The sequence below is a fragment of the Thamnophis elegans genome, chromosome 3 (genome assembly GCF_009769535.1).
Source record: "Thamnophis elegans isolate rThaEle1 chromosome 3, rThaEle1.pri, whole genome shotgun sequence".
NCBI classification, from domain to species: domain Eukaryota; kingdom Metazoa; phylum Chordata; class Lepidosauria; order Squamata; family Colubridae; genus Thamnophis; species Thamnophis elegans.
This window is the reverse complement of record NC_045543.1, coordinates 98,445,782-98,465,821: the sequence shown is the minus strand read 5'-3', so window position 1 is coordinate 98,465,821 and position 20,040 is coordinate 98,445,782. Positions and strand designations below refer to the sequence as shown.

Sequence of the window (20,040 nt, the reverse complement as noted above, 5' to 3'; positions counted from 1 at the left end):
CATAATACACAAAAATAACTTTGGGAGGCAGCCATGGTTAGATATTTCCCAAACTTTTTTCTTTGAAAAATGTGCAAAAGTACCCCCTGCAGGAATTCTAAGAAAATGCACTTAGCCAGCTGAGAATAGGGCCTTTGCAGTCAGGCAACCTGCTGAATTGTAGGTTCTACTTATTTAGCATTTGGCAATTAAAAATAGTAATCTCTTTGGGGCAGGGACCTTTTTTATTAGTTGATCAAAGAGATTTAAGTTTCAGTCTGGGAACAATGTTCACCCAATCATAGTTTCAGGCAAGGAGGAGTGTTCTCCCAATTAAATTGGCATTTTCTATTGCATTTTGATCTTTGTCTAGAGCCTATTCTGATTTGTGATTTTGAACCTTTTATCTTTGATTTCAGCAGGAAGACTCTATAGTGGGAGGACTTTGGCTGCCTTTCCACACTGGCTATCTGACAACACAGACATTCCTAAAAGACATACACCTTCTCAAGCACACTTGCAGGTTTAGAATCACCTTCTCCAAGGACAGATCTTGTTTATCATGTCGAGATAGATTTTTCTCCACCTCTGTCTGGGAGATAAAATTCTTTTTCAAATGTCTTAGGAGTTACTCTATGGAGGCTGGAAAAGTATGCCATTTCCATAAACAGCTTCTGATACACTGCTAGAATCTTCAGGAATCTATAAAACATCTTAAATAATTTCAGAAGCTATGTAGAAAGAACATCCACCAATTAATTTAAGGAGGAAATTTTGTCTTCTGAATGAAGCTTATCCCCCCACCCCCGTAATATTTAAATAATAGTAGTATTCATTAAAAGCATACAAAAAAGGTACAGACAAAAGTTTATGCATGCTTCTTGAAAAAGAAAATCTCTTAAGTAAATCTATTTTGAATATTTTAGGAAATCCCATATGAAGTTCAGAAATAGGTTGTTAAATGAAAAAATTATGCCCATATTATTCAGAATCAAATTGGCCAACATTCTCGAAAGTATTTGCCATAGTAACTTATAATTTTTGTTGTTTTAATTTTAGAACTGTTATGTCAAAGTATCATTCCAAAATCTCTTTCTTGCAGCTTAGTTGCTAAGCACATTTGAAAGCTTTTAACTAGGACTAAAAATTACTTGCATTTCATACAGAAATATTCCACTTTTGGCTTTTTAAGTTCTATTTTATTTAGTTACATTTATAATTTTTTTCATGTTGAATTTGTAGAATTATGCTTTTTTTTCTTCATGAGTTTAGACCATGTATTTAATGGCTGTTATCTTGTTTTACTAAGAAGATTTTTTAAAATCATTTGCAGCACCAGAAATTCTACGAGGGTGTGCTTATGGCTCAGAAGTGGACATGTGGTCCATAGGAATAATCACCTATATCCTGTAAGTTTAGAAGACATAAGTATGAAACAGGTGGCTATTTCATTATTTTCTAATGATCGGCATTTATTTACTGTGTCAACAAGACTTTCAATAATTTACCTTGCTCTGTTTTTAATGATTTGAAGCTTGAAAGTCCAACAATTATTGAAAGGCAAAAAAAAATCAGGTTTTAAAATATGCATTAGTTTCAGTTTGTTAAATTATGAGTTTGGGGGCATTATTTTCCTTTATCTTTATGGTAGCTTGTAGCTGCATATGAGACAATGATTCTCCCTACACTGAGATTCATGAATGAGTTTGGATTTAAATCTAGGTTGCAATCCAAGGCATGCCAGCTCTGTCTCTTAAGAACTCTTCATAAAGCAAGGTATTTCCGCTCCCCTCACTATCACTGCTCCAAAATGGATATAAAAAAGAGACACGAAAATTCAAAGTAGATGGATGTTTACCTAGAGTGTAAGAGTGTGAAAAAAAGTCTCAAGATGGAGAACGTGGGCTGAAGGGAGAGCCATTATTAGATGATGTTGATATGAAATTTTATTTATTATCTTATCACCATGCTTTGAAAACATAAAGGACACACATACCAATGTTTTGCTTTCTAAAAACTTTCTTGCTGCTTCTTCCTTTAAAAATGGGTATTGGCAATCATTTTGGGGATGAACTGAGGGGGAAAAGGCCATGATGCATTGCTCAGTTATGCAGGAGATGTAGAATAAGAACTCTACTGGTGTGAGCATAAGTCTAAGTAGATGAGTTTTCTACAGTAAATGAGCATCTTGTGGCTTTCTTTTTCATGAGCCTTTCCATGCAGAAGAGTGTTCTCAAGCTCTTCCTCAAGACCTGATTTTCAAGACCATCAATAACTGATTACCAAGCAAGAAAAGGGCCTTTTCAAGACGTTCTAAGCGGAACAATTTTTCCTTTTTTTTCTAGAAGGTTTTCCTAGCATTGTGTTTTGTCATGTTCTGTCTTTATTTTTATTTTACATACATACATGCATATCTACTTTTTCTCTTATCGTATGTATGTATGTATACACGTATGTTGATGGCAAAGAGGAAGTAATGTCAAATTCTAAAAACTGCAAGAATAAAAATTGCCATTTAAATTAATTTAGCTCTAAATAGAGGAAAGCAGCAAATACAGTCATTAATGTATTGATGTATTAATTTATTAAATGATAGGTGGCACCTTGCAGATTTTCAGCTGATAACATAAACATAGAGTTTTTAAAATCTAAATTCCTTTAAAATATAAGTTACTATTCCAATATACTGTATTTTTTGTAAATATTAATACAAAACCAAGTGTCCACCCCCTGTGTGCATCTGATTGCTTTCCTAGATTAGATCCTTTCATTAATTATTATTTTTATATAAACGTGGACAAAGACCAAATTAGATTGCAATCTTTATTTTCAGGTCATTTTTCATACCCATCAACATAATTTTGAAGCTTGCTTCTGGTATTTTAAGGTATTAGCAATAGCAATAGTAGTTAGACTTATATACCGCTTCATAGGGCTTTCAGCCCTCTCTAAGCAGTTTACAGAGTCAGTATATTGCCCCCAACAATAATCCGGGTCCTCATTTTACCCATCTCAGAAGGATGGAAGGCTGAGTCAACCCTGAGCCGGTGAGATTTGAACAGCCAAACTGCAGAACTGCAGTCAGCTGAAGTAGCCTGCAGTGCTGCATTTAACCACTGCACCACCTCGGCTCTCATTACCTATCCCACTTGTGTCATGTTATTTAACAAGCATTTCTTCTACTTCTTTGTCCAAGTGATTAATAAAAATATTGAAGAATACACAGCCCTGAATGTTCCCTACTCAATACTTCCACCCAGTTTGCTGAAAAATCATTGAGCCCTTTTTGAGTTCAATTTTTAAGCTAGTTATTTACTTAATAATATAATTCCATTCAACCCACATATCATGGAAAATTTGTCAAATGTTTTGCTGAAATCAAGATGTATTACGTCTGCAGCATTCCCACATTCTGTTAAGAATATATCCCAATCAAAATGAAATAAAATAACCAGTGCAAGTATTATTCTTGGGAAATCCATGCTGACTCCTAATTAATATTGCATTGGTTTCAAGTTTTTTTTGCAAATTAATTTGTGATCTTCTGTAGAACATTCAAAAGTAACAATATAAGACTACCCAGTTTATGGTTTCCTGTACTGACACCCCCCCCCCCGGCCTGTGAATAAACCAGAACACAGGCTTGGCTGTTTGCCACTGTTCAATTACTGAGATAATGAATCCTTTGGCTGAGAACCCAGGCAACTTGTTCAATAGAGTAACTCTGCAGCAACACATACAGTCCAAACGAACAGACACGGCTAGAATACACAGATAGATTTTCTTAACTATTAATTTGAATGGTTTTTTCCTGCAAATGTCCCCTCCCAACGCCTCACCTATAATCTCTCTTGGGAGGGGCCAATCAACAACCACCTGTGCTTAATCATCATCTGTGAGTCTGCCTATGGAGTTGCTGCTTCCATTTTTCAGCCCTTCTCAATCTAGCATCAGGGACAAACTGCCTTTGATCCTCCCTACTGCTCCATGCCTCAGGCACCTCCTGGTGGCCAACCAGCCTCTCTGGTCCCTGCTCTAAGTCTGAACCCTGCCCAGGGTCCTCCACATCGTCCAGGGCAGACTCATATGGTTCCTCACTATCTGAGTCCATCAGCCGCTCAACCGGATCCTGCTGGGCCACAACAGTTTCCTAAGCCTGCCTGCCTGCCTGCCTGCCTGCCTGCCTGCCTGCCTGCCTGCCTGCCTGCCTGCCTGCCTTCCTTCCTTCCTTCCTTCCTTCCATCCATCCATCCATCCATCCATCCATCCATCCATCCATCCATCCATCCGTAGGGAAAGCATTTGCCCTCTTACAGTCATCAACATTTCAAATGTTTTCTATGAGCTACTTATTTAGTCCAAATAATTTAAATTTATTCAGATTAAAGAAATATTCCCTAATCAGGTTTATATGACAAATGATTATTTAATCTGAATCAGCAGCTCATTTTGTTTTTTTAGAAACCTTCACCAATCTCAGTTCAGCTTTCCTGAAACCATCCACAGTACTGCTCAATTGTCTTTCCTTGTTCCTATTTTCTATAGTACTGTATGTTGCTCTTTTTTTTGTTTTCAAACATTCATCTCATTTAGCAACAATTTTTTACTGCTCTCCATACTTTTCCTCAATAAAAAAAATAGTTGTAATTATGCTCCTAGCATTTTCTTTTTTAGAAAATTACCCATTGTAAGTTGCTTTTCTCATTAGTTTTTTTCTGCCCTGTAGTTATCATGCTAATTTTAATAACTTCTGCTTTCTTGAAATCTGTGTTCAACTTCACTGTTTTTCTAAAAATCGTGAATGTTACCCTTGTGTAGCAAATAAAGCAAATCAGGATCTTCAATGGCTGTTTGTCAACCAAAGCATTACTGCATTCCATTTTTTCATATAAAATTTGTGCTTTTACAACCATACATTTCCAAAAGTATTAGTCCGAAAAAATATATTTATATTTTAATTGCACCTGAAGCCCAATGAGATTTTAAAAATACATATGTACTTTATTATAGAAGTCTAATGACTCCAACAATTGCTAACTGTTCATATTGAAGAAATCTATTAACGCTTCTGTATCACAATGTATTATTTTTAATCTCCACGATAATGTACAATATTTCACTATTTGCATACTCATTTTCTGGGCATAAATACAGTTTTGTACAAGGAAGCGAAGGCTGACCTACATCATTCTATCTCATTTGCATGTAGACTTTGTGGCTTTGAACCATTCTATGATGAAAGAGGAGATCAATATATGTTCAAGAGGATTCTGAACTGTGAATATGATTTTGTTTCTCCCTGGTGGGATGATGTATCTCTGAATGCCAAGGATTTGGTAAGTTCAGTAAAGTTTTACACTTTTGAGTGGTGAAGTCACCTGCCTTTCAATTTCTTTTAATATTTATGTAATTTAACAAACAGCATTTATGTCATACTCTCTACATAGTGAGGGGGGGAGAAGGCACAAACCACTAAACAAAGTGTGTACCCAATCTAGTAAATAACAGAGAGTAAACAATTCTTCTCTGCCTCTTGGCTTCTCAATAAGACTTACTCACACAGAGAATTTACAGAATATTACAGAGAAAAGTCTGTGTGACATTTTCTTTCACATGGAGCACACTTGTATTTTCCCACTTTTTTTCTGCCATTGATTAATGAGAGAAAGATGGACAAATGGCCAAACAGCTGTCTAGTTACATAATTTGGAACAACTTGCCTCCAGAAGTTGTGAATGCTCCAACACAGTTCTTAAATTTTTAAGAAGATATTGGATAACCATTTGTCTGAAGTGCTGTAGGGTTTCCCGACTAAGCAGAGGGTTGGACTAGAAGACCTCCAAGGTCCCCTCCAACCAGGGGTGGGTTCCAGCTGGCACTACTGATGGTTCGCTCGTGTGCACGTTTGATGTGTGCTGTGTGCGCATGCACAGTGCAATTAAAATTGTTCTGCGCATGCATAGAACTGAAAAACAAGGTGGCGGCGCCAACCAAGGAACCGGTTTGGGGGTGTGGCAGGCCTGGGTTGCTGCCGCTTCCAGCGACGCAGGCCGCCAAACCACTACCAGTTCGGACGAACCAGTCAGAACTGGTAGGAACACACCACTGCTTCCAACTCTGTTATTCTATTCTATTTCCCTTCTATTGCTTGCCCCAGATAGGATTTTAAAAGAAGCCTTGAAAGAGGGCAAAGGAACAAGCATGATTTCTTCATCATGCTTCAGTTTCAGAGCATGCACTGATAGCTATAGTATCTTGAATATCTGTATTGCAAAATGCCATCCATAATTTATGATTATAAATTAGCAGTCATAATGCATACAGAAGCATAAATGTAATATCTAGAGTGGAAAAAAGGGATCCTATATATGGTTTCAATTTTTTCAGCACTGACAACTTTGAGGTTTTAAAATGACATCATAATGTTTTGATTTGTCATATCATCCCAATTACCTGTGGTGGGGAAGAAGGTTGAAAGATTAAATTCTACTACAGCTTTTCCAGTTTATTGCAGCTAGAACTAACAGCTTGGTCATTTGTCATAAAGATATAGATGTATGAGATCTGCTGGATATATCACGCCTTAGATTAGAACCTTTGGAAACAATAAAATAAATACTCAAGGAATCGAATGGTTTTTGTTAATCTTATGTTTTTCATATCATGCAGGTTAGGAAACTAATTGTGCTTGACCCCAAAAAACGGCTTACCACTTTCCAAGCTTTACAGCATCCTTGGGTCACTGGAAAGGCAGCCAATTTTATTCATATGGATACAGCTCAAAAGAAACTCCAGGAATTCAATGCTCGACGTAAACTGAAGGTATATATCTTGAGGGAGAAAAAGGTTTTAAATAGTTTTTTTTTAATGACAAACACTGAAAGTTTTTATTTTTGTAACCCTGTCATAATATTGACTGAAGCATATGCATATTCCAGAAACTGAAACTGCCTAATTACATTGAGATGAATCCAACATTAACCATACTTGGATAAAAGGCAATTGGAATGCATATTGAGGCAATTAACTTCTGTGAAAATCCCTTTCAGAGAAAATATATTCTACAAGTTTAGGAAATATTACAGAATGATGAGGGAAGGTGTTATAAAGAGGGGGGAATCTTTGATATACTATTTTCATCAGAAGACCATTTCGCTCTGTTCAGGAGATACTCCCACTAACCAAATGTAATGTTATATGTAGTTAATTGCTTAAACTAAAAGTAAATGTGAACCCTTTAGAGCAGGGGTGTGAAACTTGCATCATCACGGTGGCTTCACGTGACGTATCAGATTTTTTTTACCCTTCGCTAAACTGGGCAAGGGCAGCACATGATGCATATGGCCCACAGCGCATAAATTTGACGCCCCTGCTGTAGAGGGGATTATCAGTATAGTTGCTGCCAGCATGTTCACATGACACTTATTCATGTTTAATATCAAATGTGCCATAGCTCATAGCTTGGATATATTCACTGACTTTGTGTAGTTGACTAAAACATAAGTGCTTACAATCCTGATTTATAATAAATTCAATGTTTAAATTCATGCCTTATAATAGCAATAGCAATAGCACTTAGATTTATATACTGCTTCATAGTGCTTTATAGGCCTCTCTAAGCAGTTTATAAAGTCAGCATATTGCCTCCAAAAATCTGGGTCGTCGTTTTTACCGACCTTGGAAGGATAGAAGGCTGAGTCAACTTTGAACCATTGAGAATCAAACTGATGGCTGCAATACTGCATTCTAACCACTGTGCCACCATGGCTCATAGCTTATTGCTATTATAATAAATCAGAAAATCTATTTATGTTTTGTGATACCTTATATTGATTTTTTTAAATGGCCAGAAGTGTTATCTAATGTTTGGATAATAGACTTACAAGTGTAAGTGTAAACCAACTACAGATGGCTAGTTTGCAAATTGCTCCAGGCATTTGCAGTAGGGTCAGTGGGCATAAACAGGATGTTTGCATTAATGCAAATACTATGTTATAGTTAACTATAATGTTATAGTTAAATGTGAATACAAATTCGTTCAATGTTTGACAACATATCTTTTTGAAAAGCAGTATTTTTTCTAGAAACATTTTTAGCATTTTTCCGTCATCTTGGCTATCTTCTAGAAAATTAAGGTGTAGTCAATACTTTGGGACACATATTTTGGAAGATGCAGTCCAAGAGTTCATCTTAATTAGTTTAAAATAGTGTATGGGTTATAGAGTTATAAAACAGTGGGTTATATTTAAGAAATATGTGTATTTATGTCCTAATATCAAGATAGAAAAGAGGGGCAATGCTAATCTGTATTAGTTTAACTTTTTATTTTGAATATTTCATTTCTTTTATTGCAACCATAGTATTTTCTGAACCGGCTAAGAACTGGTGATGGGATAGTATTATGGTAACTCTCTTTTGTCCACTGTCAATTCTAGTAGGTACAGATCAGGAGAAAAAGGTTTAACCCCACAGCCTCTGCTTTGTGTGGGTTGCTTCATGGCTCCATCTTCTCCCAACGTTATGCTCTGTAGATATGTTGAGACTCATTCCCTAAATGATATAATTCTTTTGGGATTCTGGGAGATAGACGTCCTAACATATTATAATAAGGAGCCCTAGTGGTTCAGTGGTTAATTGCAATATTGGCAAACTGCTCACAATCTGGAGATTGATCCTGACAGGGCTCAAGGTGGACTCATCCTTCCGAGGTTGGTAAAACGAAGACCCAGATTATTGTGGGGAATATTCAAATATGTGTTACATTATGCTTATATTGTAAACCACCCAGAGAATGCTTCAAAGTGCTATGGGATAGTATGTAAATTTGAATGCTCTTGCTATAAGAGGAGGACATACAAGGATGGAGAAGTCTGCCTTAATCACATCAGTATTATCTTATTATTATATCATTGCAAAACTATGAATGCATTGTACTATTTGTAGTTTTTGGCATAACTTTTTAGTTTTCCCCCTCATTTTTCTGGCTTATTTATATCAGTTTGCATAGTGGAGACAATGTGCAAGAAAATGCATGCTTTCTCCTAGTGCATTTTAAATAACTTTACTCAAATGTGCATGTGCATATCTGCCTATACCATTCCTTTATGTATACATTTTGTGCTTTGCACCTGCATTTTCTCAAAATTTTTAAAGAACAGCATTACCGTATTTTTCTATATAAGTACAGCAAATGTGAATAAAATTCATTGTTTTGTTAAATGATGCCAGTTAATAAAGCTTGGGCATAACTTATTTACAGTGTAAACCTAGACTTTATCACATATTACATATGAGAAGATCTGTGACTTAGTTTCATTAAGGCTATGTTATAATTTTTTTCTACATATGTGATGAACTACCTTACATTCAGTGCAGCCAAGCTATACCATATATGTAAAAAAATACAATTTCTCTTTTGTCTTAAAAAAAATCAGGCTGCAGTGAAAGCTGTTGTTGCATCAACTCGTCTTGGAAGTGTAGGCTACCATAGCTCCCATGACAGCAATAAGCTGAGTGAAAACCAGCTTGTAATCTCAGAAGATGATACAGAAGAAAAGGGGACATCAATATGCCACATAATTCAGGAAACGGACATTCAGGAAAAAGGATCTGAAGGCGGAGAGCCGTAAACCTTGCAATGTCTTCTTTTAGCAAAGACCTCCCATTTCATGCACCAGCCAAATTACCATTCAACGAATGAGTTATGGATGACTTTGCTTTCAGGTGTAAAGTCCAACTGTAGCTGGTGACCTGAACTTTAATGCATGTGATTGCTTCTGAAAAACAGTAAAGTCTTTTATTGGCATGCCGTGGATAAAGTGATGTTTACAGTAATGCCAACAGGTGAATTGGAGAATAGGAAGTATGCTCACATCTTATGAGCAACGTGAATAAGTAATGTAGAATGTTTAAAAGATAATATATAAAATGCAGGATGGTTGTTGCTGACACAAGAAAGGCATTCTTTAGCAATCGTGACATTTTTCCAATATGCTTCCTTTCAAATTTGTAATTATCCAGTAGGCACAAGGATCCATCAAGTGTTTTTTTAAAAGCCTATGAAGGAGTTTTATTTATTAATGATACCTTAAAAAATATTTATGATGGAAAATTTAAGAGATTTATATGCAAAAATATTGTTTGTTCCTTTGAAAAATTGAGAAGTGATTGGGATGACTAAAAGATCTTGATGCTGATGTTAAGAATGCCTTACTTCTGTTGATAACCATTTCTGTACAGTCTTAATTTATAGCTATCATTTGGCATTTCAGAATTAAATATTCCTTTGGCAGAACCAAATTCCTGTAAGAGTTGCACACAACCCAAGAGGGTGAAGAAAATATGCTGCAGAAAACTTAGAATCAGTCATCATTATGAAATTGTGCCCTTGTTTATTGAAAATTGGGAATGTTGATCTGAAATTTTAGAATTATACTGCAAGAAGGATATATGGTATCCAGAAGGAGAGTACCCAACATACTGTAGAAATACTTATATGGTAGGTGATACAGGGACTTCCTCAATCAGAGGATACGTGAATGGGGTGCCTTGTCAGTATACAATCTTTGCTAAATATAGTTTATGTGAGTTGAACTATCAGCAGAATGGCTTTTTAACAAGAAACTTTTCTTTGTAATTCTAACATCTGAATTCCTGAATACAAAAAATTTACAAAGAAAGAGATGACAGTTACCCTAACTGCTCAGTTCTATATGTTTCTACTCAGAAATAAGTCCTAAAGAGTTAATAGTATATATTCTGTGATAACTGAGTATAGTTTTAGAATTTCAACCTCGCAGAAACCAATTAAGTATATAAGTACAGTCTCATTTGCTTTTTAGTACACGCACAATAACATAATATGTTTGATATTTTTTTCTTAATTATGCTTTCAGCAGCATTGTTCATCAGTGGAACTACAATTATTAGTAAACCAAGAGCATGTTCTGAAGCAAAAGGAATGAATTATTTTAACTTTTTATTATATTAAAATGAAGGGTAAATGAACATTATTTGTGTGAGGCTAGGTGTGATAGAATCATGGTTTAGTACAAAATAGCATATGTTTGTTTATGCAGTAAATATTATAAATGCTTTTCTAAAATATACAATGTTATTCTGAATGCATGAATAAGAACATGAGAAATATTTGTTTCACACAGGAATAATTGGAGCAAGCACAAGGAATCATTGCAAGAGCTTATTTTTGTGAGTTGAAAAAGGTGGCTTAATATCAGTATTAACAACTACATTTCTTGCCTGGAGTAAATGATTTAGACAGTAAATTAATAACAACTATAATAAACCTCCAGCAATATCTAAAGCACTTCATATATATGAATAAGTGCGTGTACACACACACACACACACACACACACATACACACAGACTTTTGGTGAAACTGCATAAACTGAACTCAAAATCATCCCCTCTTTCACATGATATACAAATTCCCTAGGCCTGTAGAAATCTGTGTAGATATTCAAACCATCATATCATAGCTTCTAGGTGTAGTTAAATGCATGCCCCATTGAAATGAATCAATGAATTACTTTAGTAGTTTTCACCATGGCTTGCATTGATGGTTTAGATAGCACAAATATACGGTTATTGCTTTCATGAATTTGCTTTCATTGATTTTGCTATATGAATGTATCTGTGTATTTTAGTTCTAGCAAGTGTGGAAAGACAGGGTATAAATGGTAATTTATTTGTTTTTATAAGATTATGCTGCACATTTTCCACTGAGATTCTACTATAAAATTAGTATTTGATGAAACATACAAATAGACCTCATTTATCAATTGTTCTTAGTTACAACAGTAAGGAAAAAGTAATTTTATGACCAGTTCTTGCATTTACGATCTTTGCAGATCTGTAAAGCAGAGGAAAGCTGAAGTAAGATGATAAACTCAGTTTCATTTAGCACCTCCTTCACTTAACTACTGTTGCCAGTCCCAATTGTGGTCACTAAATAATTACATTACATTTTAAATTGTCTACAAAAAGCCAGCGTTTTAATACTAAGGAATCTAATTTAGGTGCTACTGAGACAAGTCACTCCAGTTCAGTTTTTAGTAAAAACTCAGCAGTCTCCTTGAGCCCATCTAATCAACTTTATTTTCTTCATCCTCATCAAGTACCATGTTTTTCCTAACCTTTTCCCCTCTTGTATCAGATGCTCAGAATACAATATGTGAATTTTTGTTTACTGTTCATTGTCTTAAGGGAACAATCGGCCTTCATTTGGAACAGGAATGGTTTAGTAACATTACCAAAATTTTAAACTCAAAGGACTGTACCTCAATTTTTCTCAATATTCAGAGTTATACAATGCCACTAAAAAGATCAGTATTTAAACTATTCTGTTTAATTTTTCCTTTCTTCCTATAACTTCTTTCTTCCTGAGAATAATCCTCCTTTTTTACTTTTCCAGCACATATCCATTTTTATATAGAGCAGTGTTTCTTAAACTACTTTTCCCCTCAAAGTACCCCTTCCCACTTTTCAAAAAGTTATGGAGGACCCAAAAGAGTTTTTGTTTGTATGGGTTATGTTTATCATTATTTAGGATACTAATCTCAGGATTGTTTGATGGGATTTTAATATTGGATTATTTTTCAACATAGCTTGATAAATATTTTGCAAACCTGAGAGGGTCTCGAGGTACCCCTGAGGGTCCTAGGATCACCCTTTAAGAAACACTGATCTAGAATAGTATTTACTTCAAGAAAACAAAACCATCAAGCCTTCACTTCTTCATTGTCATTATTTTGGTTGTCTTAATATTTAATATTCATCTTGATATTTTATTTTTTATTTTCCATTTTAACATGCACAATAATTATAATTCTTTGGTTGATAAAATGGTGTAATAAGAATTTCTCAAAACATTAGTATTTTAATTTCCAGTGCTGATTTCAACTTTAAAATCCTGGAATCTGCAATTCTTAAAACACATTGGTTGTATAAATTAAATGCAAGGGAGAACATATATCTTTTTATTGCTCATTTTCCTATTCCAAATCACTTTGTTTCACAAAATTTAAAGAAGCTTCTTGATCATACTTACAGTTTCTTAGAAAAACAATCAGGTATTCTGGCACACCATTAGCCTTAACACCTTCTACATTGTGTATGATTTACATAGTGAAAGGCTTTCCTCTACTCAATGAAGCAAGGATTCATTTCTTTTATTTTTTGCTCTTCATTATCTATTTTATATTAGCTGTTTGTTCCCCTGTCCCTCTGCCTTTTCACAAACCTGCTTTAGTAATTTGGCATTTCTGTCTCCCAGTACAGCTTTGTTCTTTAGCTGATACAGGTATGTAAATCTCTAATCCATAGTCTTGATCCACATTTACCGACTCAGACTCTTAGTGCATTATCTGTTTCCTCAACTACACACTTCAATTTTAAGTAGAATTCTTGAATATATTCCCACTGCAAATGATTCTGTCATTCTATATTCCTGCCCTAAAGAGTTTCAGAAGTTTTTCCATCTTTCTTTTAAGCACACTTACCTCCATTTTCTATCTTTTGGGACTGCCTTAGTTGAACATTTTCTTATAATTTCTTTGATCTTATAAAAAAAGAATTCTTATTTTTCTTTTATCTCTATTTGTTGGCACTTCCGAATGGTATTCTCATTTTTCAATTGTCCCTTGTCCTTTTTCATTTAAGTTTGCTATCCTATGTTTCATTATTATATATCCTTCTTGCTCACCAAGATCTTAATTCCCTATTTATTTATTTTTTTACTATCGATTGCTTGTTCTACAAAGTAGTTGAATCTTTTCTCCTTTGAAATGCTGGTTTTGTTTTTCCTGCTTTGGATTTCTTACTATCTCTTATTTATGCCCATTGCTCCTTGGGTTCGTTTCTACATAAGTTAAGTGTTTGTTTGTTTGTTAGTTTGTTCATTGCATTTTTACATTCTGGCTGCTCAGATGGTTTCTGAGTCTTTCTTGCTGTCTCATTACTTGTGAGACAGTTCCAATTAAATTATGGTACAAACCACAGATCAAAAGATTGAATGCATTTCTTCATTTTCATTAAATGGTTTATTAAACAAAATATACATTTATAATCTATTAAACCTAATATATACAACTAATCTACGTATGTGCCTAATAACATATGTATAAATGATGATATAGATCTAAGTGAAAAGGAACAATATTTAATAAACTAACAAGTTTTCCCTTTTCCCTATGTTAATTGTCCACTTTTTCCAACAATAAAATATTATTGCCACAGTTTTTTTTATTTAACCCTTACATTTAAGAAGTAGGATTCTGCTCCTTTTACTTAGGACTTTGTGTCTTTTACACGTAGCCTTGTAATATCCTTCTACCCTAGCCCCTACACCTTGTTAGGTGCCACTAAAATATGAAGTAGTTTTGTAATTGTTCTGTTTTACTGAATTGCTTCTTTGGCTCCATATGTTTATAAGACACAGAAAATAATTACAGTACTTGTTGCTAGCTGGCTATAGCTGATCTGCATCTTTGAAAGGCTTCTGATGCTATAAGCTACTCCTTTCTCAAGTGTAGGAGGTATTGGGTCTCTTTGCTCGCTCCAATTGTTTTAGTCTCACCATCTCAACACACAGCTGGCTGCTTTAACTCTCTAACACCCTTGCCTTTCTCTATTCCACCGATAGCCAGGCCCTGTGCCTTAGTGATTCTCTTTTATCTCCATGCAATACAGGAGTTGTCCTTACTCCCTTAAAGTCCCAGGGACACTATCCATTAAAAAAGGAAAACTCAGGTCAGCAGCTTTAAATTTTTCCTGCCAAATTCCTTCTCCCTTTAACTGAGGGACAACCCTTTACCTATTCAGCCTGTTATCTTTGTTAGCTGTTTGACAAGAGGCTTAGGGTTGATACTCCATTGCATGATATGTAGTCTGCTTGGATATTTCCAGCTTGATACTGAATGGTAAACTTGTAGGCTGGTAAGTGATGATTTTGAAATTTCATCCCCGTAGAAAGACTTTAAGCTCCTCCTCCTAGTGCCATCATAGTGTCAAGGCCTTTTTTTCTATGGTGATATATGTTTGTTGTTCTGGTGCCAGTTTTTCAACCAAGTCTATGACAGGATAATCTCCATTGTATAGTTCTGCACTAGGGCTGCTTCTAGTCTTATTCTGTTTGCATCAATGAGCACTGTAAAGGGTCTATCAAAGTTGATTCTGCATAGAGCAGGTTTGCTGCATGAGGCACTTTCAAATCCTTAAAAACTTGTTCACATTTAAGAGTCCAATGCATTTTATCGGGGGTTGTCTTCCATATAAGGTCTCTAAAAGCTTGAGCCCAGTTGTGAAATTGGGAATAGTAGCCTACCAAACTTAGAAACGACTTGACTTCCTTTTTGTTTGGGGTCAATCTTTTTCTCTAAGGTTGCTAACTTTTATATATTTTGTTTTACTTTCTCATTTCCTACTGTGTGTGTATCCTAAATAATAACCTATGTAAACCAGGGGTGGGTTGCTGCCAGCTTTACTGCCGGTTCGGCAAGTGTGCGCATTTGCACCTAAAAAGATCTGCATATGCGCAAAACATTAAAAAGGGGGGGGAAACCTTACATTTCTGCAATGAAAATTGTTCTGCACATGCGGCAGAACCAAAAATCAAGATGGTGGTGCCACAGGAGAACCGGTTGGGCGTGGCAGGTCTGGGTCACTGCCGGTTCCAGCGATCCAGGCCAACAAGTTACTACCAGTTCAGCCAAACCCGTCCAAACCGGTAGGAACCCACCTCTGATGTAAACCCCACTTGATACTTATAGCCACACCTTCTTTAAGCAAGTTACGACTTTTTAAAACTATTTTGTTTCTCCCAGATTTTGATAGATAAGACTATATCATTAAATACACTCCACACTAACTACCTCGTCCTGTAAGTATTTTATTAATTAGATTTTGGAGGTTTTTGGGTACTCCATGCAACCCAAAAGGTATTTATAACTTGCGAAAGATCTTGAGGGATAGCAAGTACCATTTTTATAGATTTCTTTCCTAATGGAATCTGTCAATAACCCTTCATCAGGTCAAATTTCGAGAGATAGCTAGCATTGCCCAATTTGTCTGTTAATTCATCTGTATACAATACATGGCAGAGGACAACTGTCAAAGTTATCATGTGTATTTCTGGCTTTAGACATTTTCTGCCTAAATATGCCCCAAATTCTCTAACTCCTTGTAGATCATATAGATACTGTTGAGACTTCATTTGGTAACCTCATATCTAAACCATACACCTTCTTTAATTCTGTTTAGATCAATAACCTCTTGAGCAAAAAGTTCTATATATGCTCTTTTTCCAGTACGCTGCTTGGAGAATCCAAGCAATGGGTTAAACTTAGCTCATCTGCCCAGGACTGAATTGAAACTTTAGCCACGCCTCTGGTGTTGCCTTGACTTGCCGGATTTTCAATGAAGGTGTGGAACTGTATGCGTTGATAAGAAATCCAAACTAGTCCAAAAAAATCAACAGGTCCAATAGGTGTTTTTTTGCTTCCGGAGGCCATTTTGGATTGCCTTTTTTGGCATGGCTGCCATTTTGGCTTCACTTTTCCTTTCCCGCGTATTTCTGCCTGCCGGTGCCTCTCTTCCTGCCCTGCTCCCTGCAGATCGCCACTGCAGACTTCTTGTCCGGTCCTCCAGCGGGATCTTGGTTTGGGGATTGCTCCCCACGGCTCGAGCTCTTCCTTAGCATCAGGGATCAGGCTCGTTAGTTCTGCATCTGCACTGGTGCTGGGAGTGAGATTAACTCGCACCTGAGAGACTGCCTTCAACTTATTACTCCTGCCTGCTACCTTCAGTGGCTCCCCTTGCGGAGCGCTAAAGCGTTTGTGTGCCAACTTGGGTGGTGAGTGAAGAGCCCCTAGTCCCTTCCAGTCATCCAGATTGCTGTTATGGCGGAACAGGCCCCTGGGGATAATAGCCAGCCTAGTCCCTCCACCACTGAATGTGCATGATGCATCCAGCCCGCGGACCATGAGTTCGACAGCCCTACTCTAGGTCTTTCGTATCATTTATTATTTTGGTCTGGCAGTTTTTTTTACCCAATATTGGACCACCCCATGGCAACTACTAATTGTGAAAGGCTTCATATTTCTTTAACACTCTGTAATTTTGTTAGTTTTCACACATACATTATTTATTCATATTCCCACTATCCTCGCTAAAAGTATCTTGGCTGACTGATTTTTAATTTTTTTTATTTCCTATTATATGCCAGTTTCATTCATTTCATTCTGATACTGTCCAGCTGGTGACATCAGTTTATAAAGATTCTGTTCATGTTGCTTGAAGGAGCTGTTGAAGAGTAATATTCTTAAAATTGATCTATTTCTGCATTATTAAATTTATCTAATCCTTATCTTATATAATTCCAGATTCCACCATTTCCCCCAACATTCCGTGCACATATTAGCTGTAGCATGTCATTTCTTGCAATTTACCATAAAATTCCATACCATAATTTTTTTCATTGCATCTCTAGTAAGTGCATACATTGATATAACATTGATATTTAATAGTTACTCATTAATTCCAATAAATATATATTGTTTTCCTTATGTTTCTCATATTCCATGTTTTGATTGCTTATGACTTGTAAAGCAAGAAATTCAATTTTTTTCATAATAATAGTATCAGTGACATTCTTTGGTTCAGCTACATCAATTTTCTAGATCTAGTTATGGAAGTTTTGTTCAATAACTAGAGAAGGATTTTCCAGACTGGTATTAAGATGGGCCTCTTGCCTCTTTCCAAACATATTTGTATGATTCACCAAAGGTACAGAGATTTTTGGCAAAAGTGTAGAACTGCCTTGCCATCAAATTCTTGGTCATCAAATTGATGAAGGTGAGAGGATTGTCTTAATTATTGGTGTAGTATTTTTGACAGACTCAAAAATAATGTATTTTCTGTCTCTTGTGAGGAAACCACTAGTGATACATTGTGAGGATACTGCAAAAGAAATAAGAGGATATGTAGATATAATCAACAGGAAAATTAGTGGATTATCTAGTGGCAGCTTAGTCCAGGATAGAAAAAGCCTAAGAAAAAGAGATTAATAAATTCCAGAGACTCCACCTTAATGAATGTAATGTTAAGAGGGCTGAAGCTTTATATCACTGTTTCTAAGATATGGTGCTGTACCCCCCCTCCCCATTCCTGCATTAAAACTCCTTATATAAATCTGTGAGATTATTGACTTTTTAATGTTCCTTTCTTGTCAGGGGCTTGAAAGTTTCCTTTTGACTTCTCAGGAACAGCAGCATTGTTTTTGCACCAGTCTTTATAGCTGAAAATGGAAGGAAAGAAGGAATGAAGGGAGGGAGGGATTAGGACTGTAAAAGAGTAGCAGATACAAGCAGACTGGACCATTGAGTGAGTGTATTGTCACTTTTTTACCTTGTTTTGCCTCTAAATATTACATTACCAAGGAGATCAGTAGGGGACTTAGTGGCACCTGGGTGGGCTAATCACTACATCCTCTAGAACAGGGGTATCAAAGTTGCATTATCATGACATTGTCACATGACGTATCAGGACTCCCCCCCCTTTGCTAAGCTGAGCATGGGTGTGGCCAGTTTGTGACGCATCCAGGCCATGAGCCGAAAGTTTGACAACCCTGCTCTAGAAAGAAACCCAGGAAGCAGCAGACAAAACCTACCCCATCCCACCAGAACCAGCAGAGGATCTAGGAACATCTCTTGAATTCATAGAATACATAGTGGAGCACTGGTTTTAGCAAAGCAATATACCACTGTACACAGCAACAAACAGTGTGATAGAGTTTCTGCATGGAGACTGCTTTCTCCAATGACCACAATGTATAATGTTGAATGGATTTCCCCCTGCCCCACACACCAATGACACAGACTTCTTGTATCTGCCAATGTTATGAGATGCAGTAGCAGTTTACAGTCAAGAGCAGACTCATGTTTTTCAAGGAAGAGAGAGAGAATCTGAAGACAAACCAAGAAAATCTTTAAAAAAAAAAAAAGTTTTGGCAGCTATGGAAGCCTTTTGAAGGTTACTATTAAATAGTGTGGCATGTCCAGCTGGTTTTTTTTTTTTTTTTGCTATGGCTAAGGAGTGCTATGCTTATGTTTTAATGCTCTTTCTTTAGATGTCAGTGTTTCTGAGCTCTGGATGTAAAAACTCCTGGTTTGTGTAAGAGTAATTGCTAAGTTCATAGTAGAAGCCATAGAGTTGGTTGATGAGTCAATATGTTTGTTGCCTCCCAGAAACAAATGGCCTGTTGTTGAATTGCCACCATTTGGTCCTTCTCATTGTCTATTGAGCATATTTGAAACTTGACCATGAGGTGAACAGAACTGATTCATCTCTTGACAAAGTCTTCATTGAAAAAATAAGCAACACATACAAGTGTTATGGAACCTTCCTTCCTTCCCTTCCCTTCCTTCAGAGCTGTTTGGAGGAGGAGGTCACTCTTTACTCCTTTCCTCTTGTCAGGTGCCACATAGGTACCTATCTGCTAGGTAAAGAGTATGTGTTGATTTGGGGTTTGGTATTATCTATATACTGATGATGCTTGTTGTTTCTTAAATTATTTGGTGTTTTGTGAACTGCTCAGAGTCATTTGGAGTTGAACAGCATGAAATTGAAATAAATAAATTTAAAAAAAAACCAAATATAACAAATAAATATCCCAGAACTCTGAAAAGAGATGCTACAGATTGCCTCTCCCCAGGACATGAATATGGAACAGCTCATTTCCCTATCCAAGGAGCTAATCAGAAATCCTATCCAACATACTGTACATCTTTTCTGAGAGTCCAAAAGAAAAAAACTAAACAAGAAACTATCTGCTTCCCTTCTGCTCCCCCCACCCATGTCCTTCTGAGGGATAGGCTGTCCAAACCAGAAATATTACCAATATTGTTGAGGAAGATAACAAGGATTCTCATCTATTGCTACAAATGCTGCATCAAGAAGACTGTAGAAGACAGAAAAGAGAAGACACCTCAACCAACTTAGTATGTGCCAAATAGTAAACGTTCTGCTATATCTGGAGGAAAT

General features: G+C 36.2%; 1 protein-coding gene across 1 annotated transcript in view; it reads left to right on the top strand.

Moving 5' to 3' along the window:
* The window catches only part of CAMK4 (calcium/calmodulin dependent protein kinase IV), a 69,140-nt gene extending 57,163 nt beyond the window's left edge, over nt 1-11,977 (top strand). Inside the window, exons 8-11 of the mRNA XM_032213705.1 lie at nt 1,313-1,388; nt 5,189-5,315; nt 6,649-6,801; nt 9,414-11,977. Coding sequence (XP_032069596.1) covers nt 1,313-1,388; nt 5,189-5,315; nt 6,649-6,801; nt 9,414-9,608 — 551 coding nt within the window. The 3' untranslated portion in view covers nt 9,609-11,977. The remainder of the gene's footprint in view (nt 1-1,312; nt 1,389-5,188; nt 5,316-6,648; nt 6,802-9,413) is intronic.
* The last annotated feature ends 8,063 nt before the right edge of the window (nt 11,978-20,040 follow it).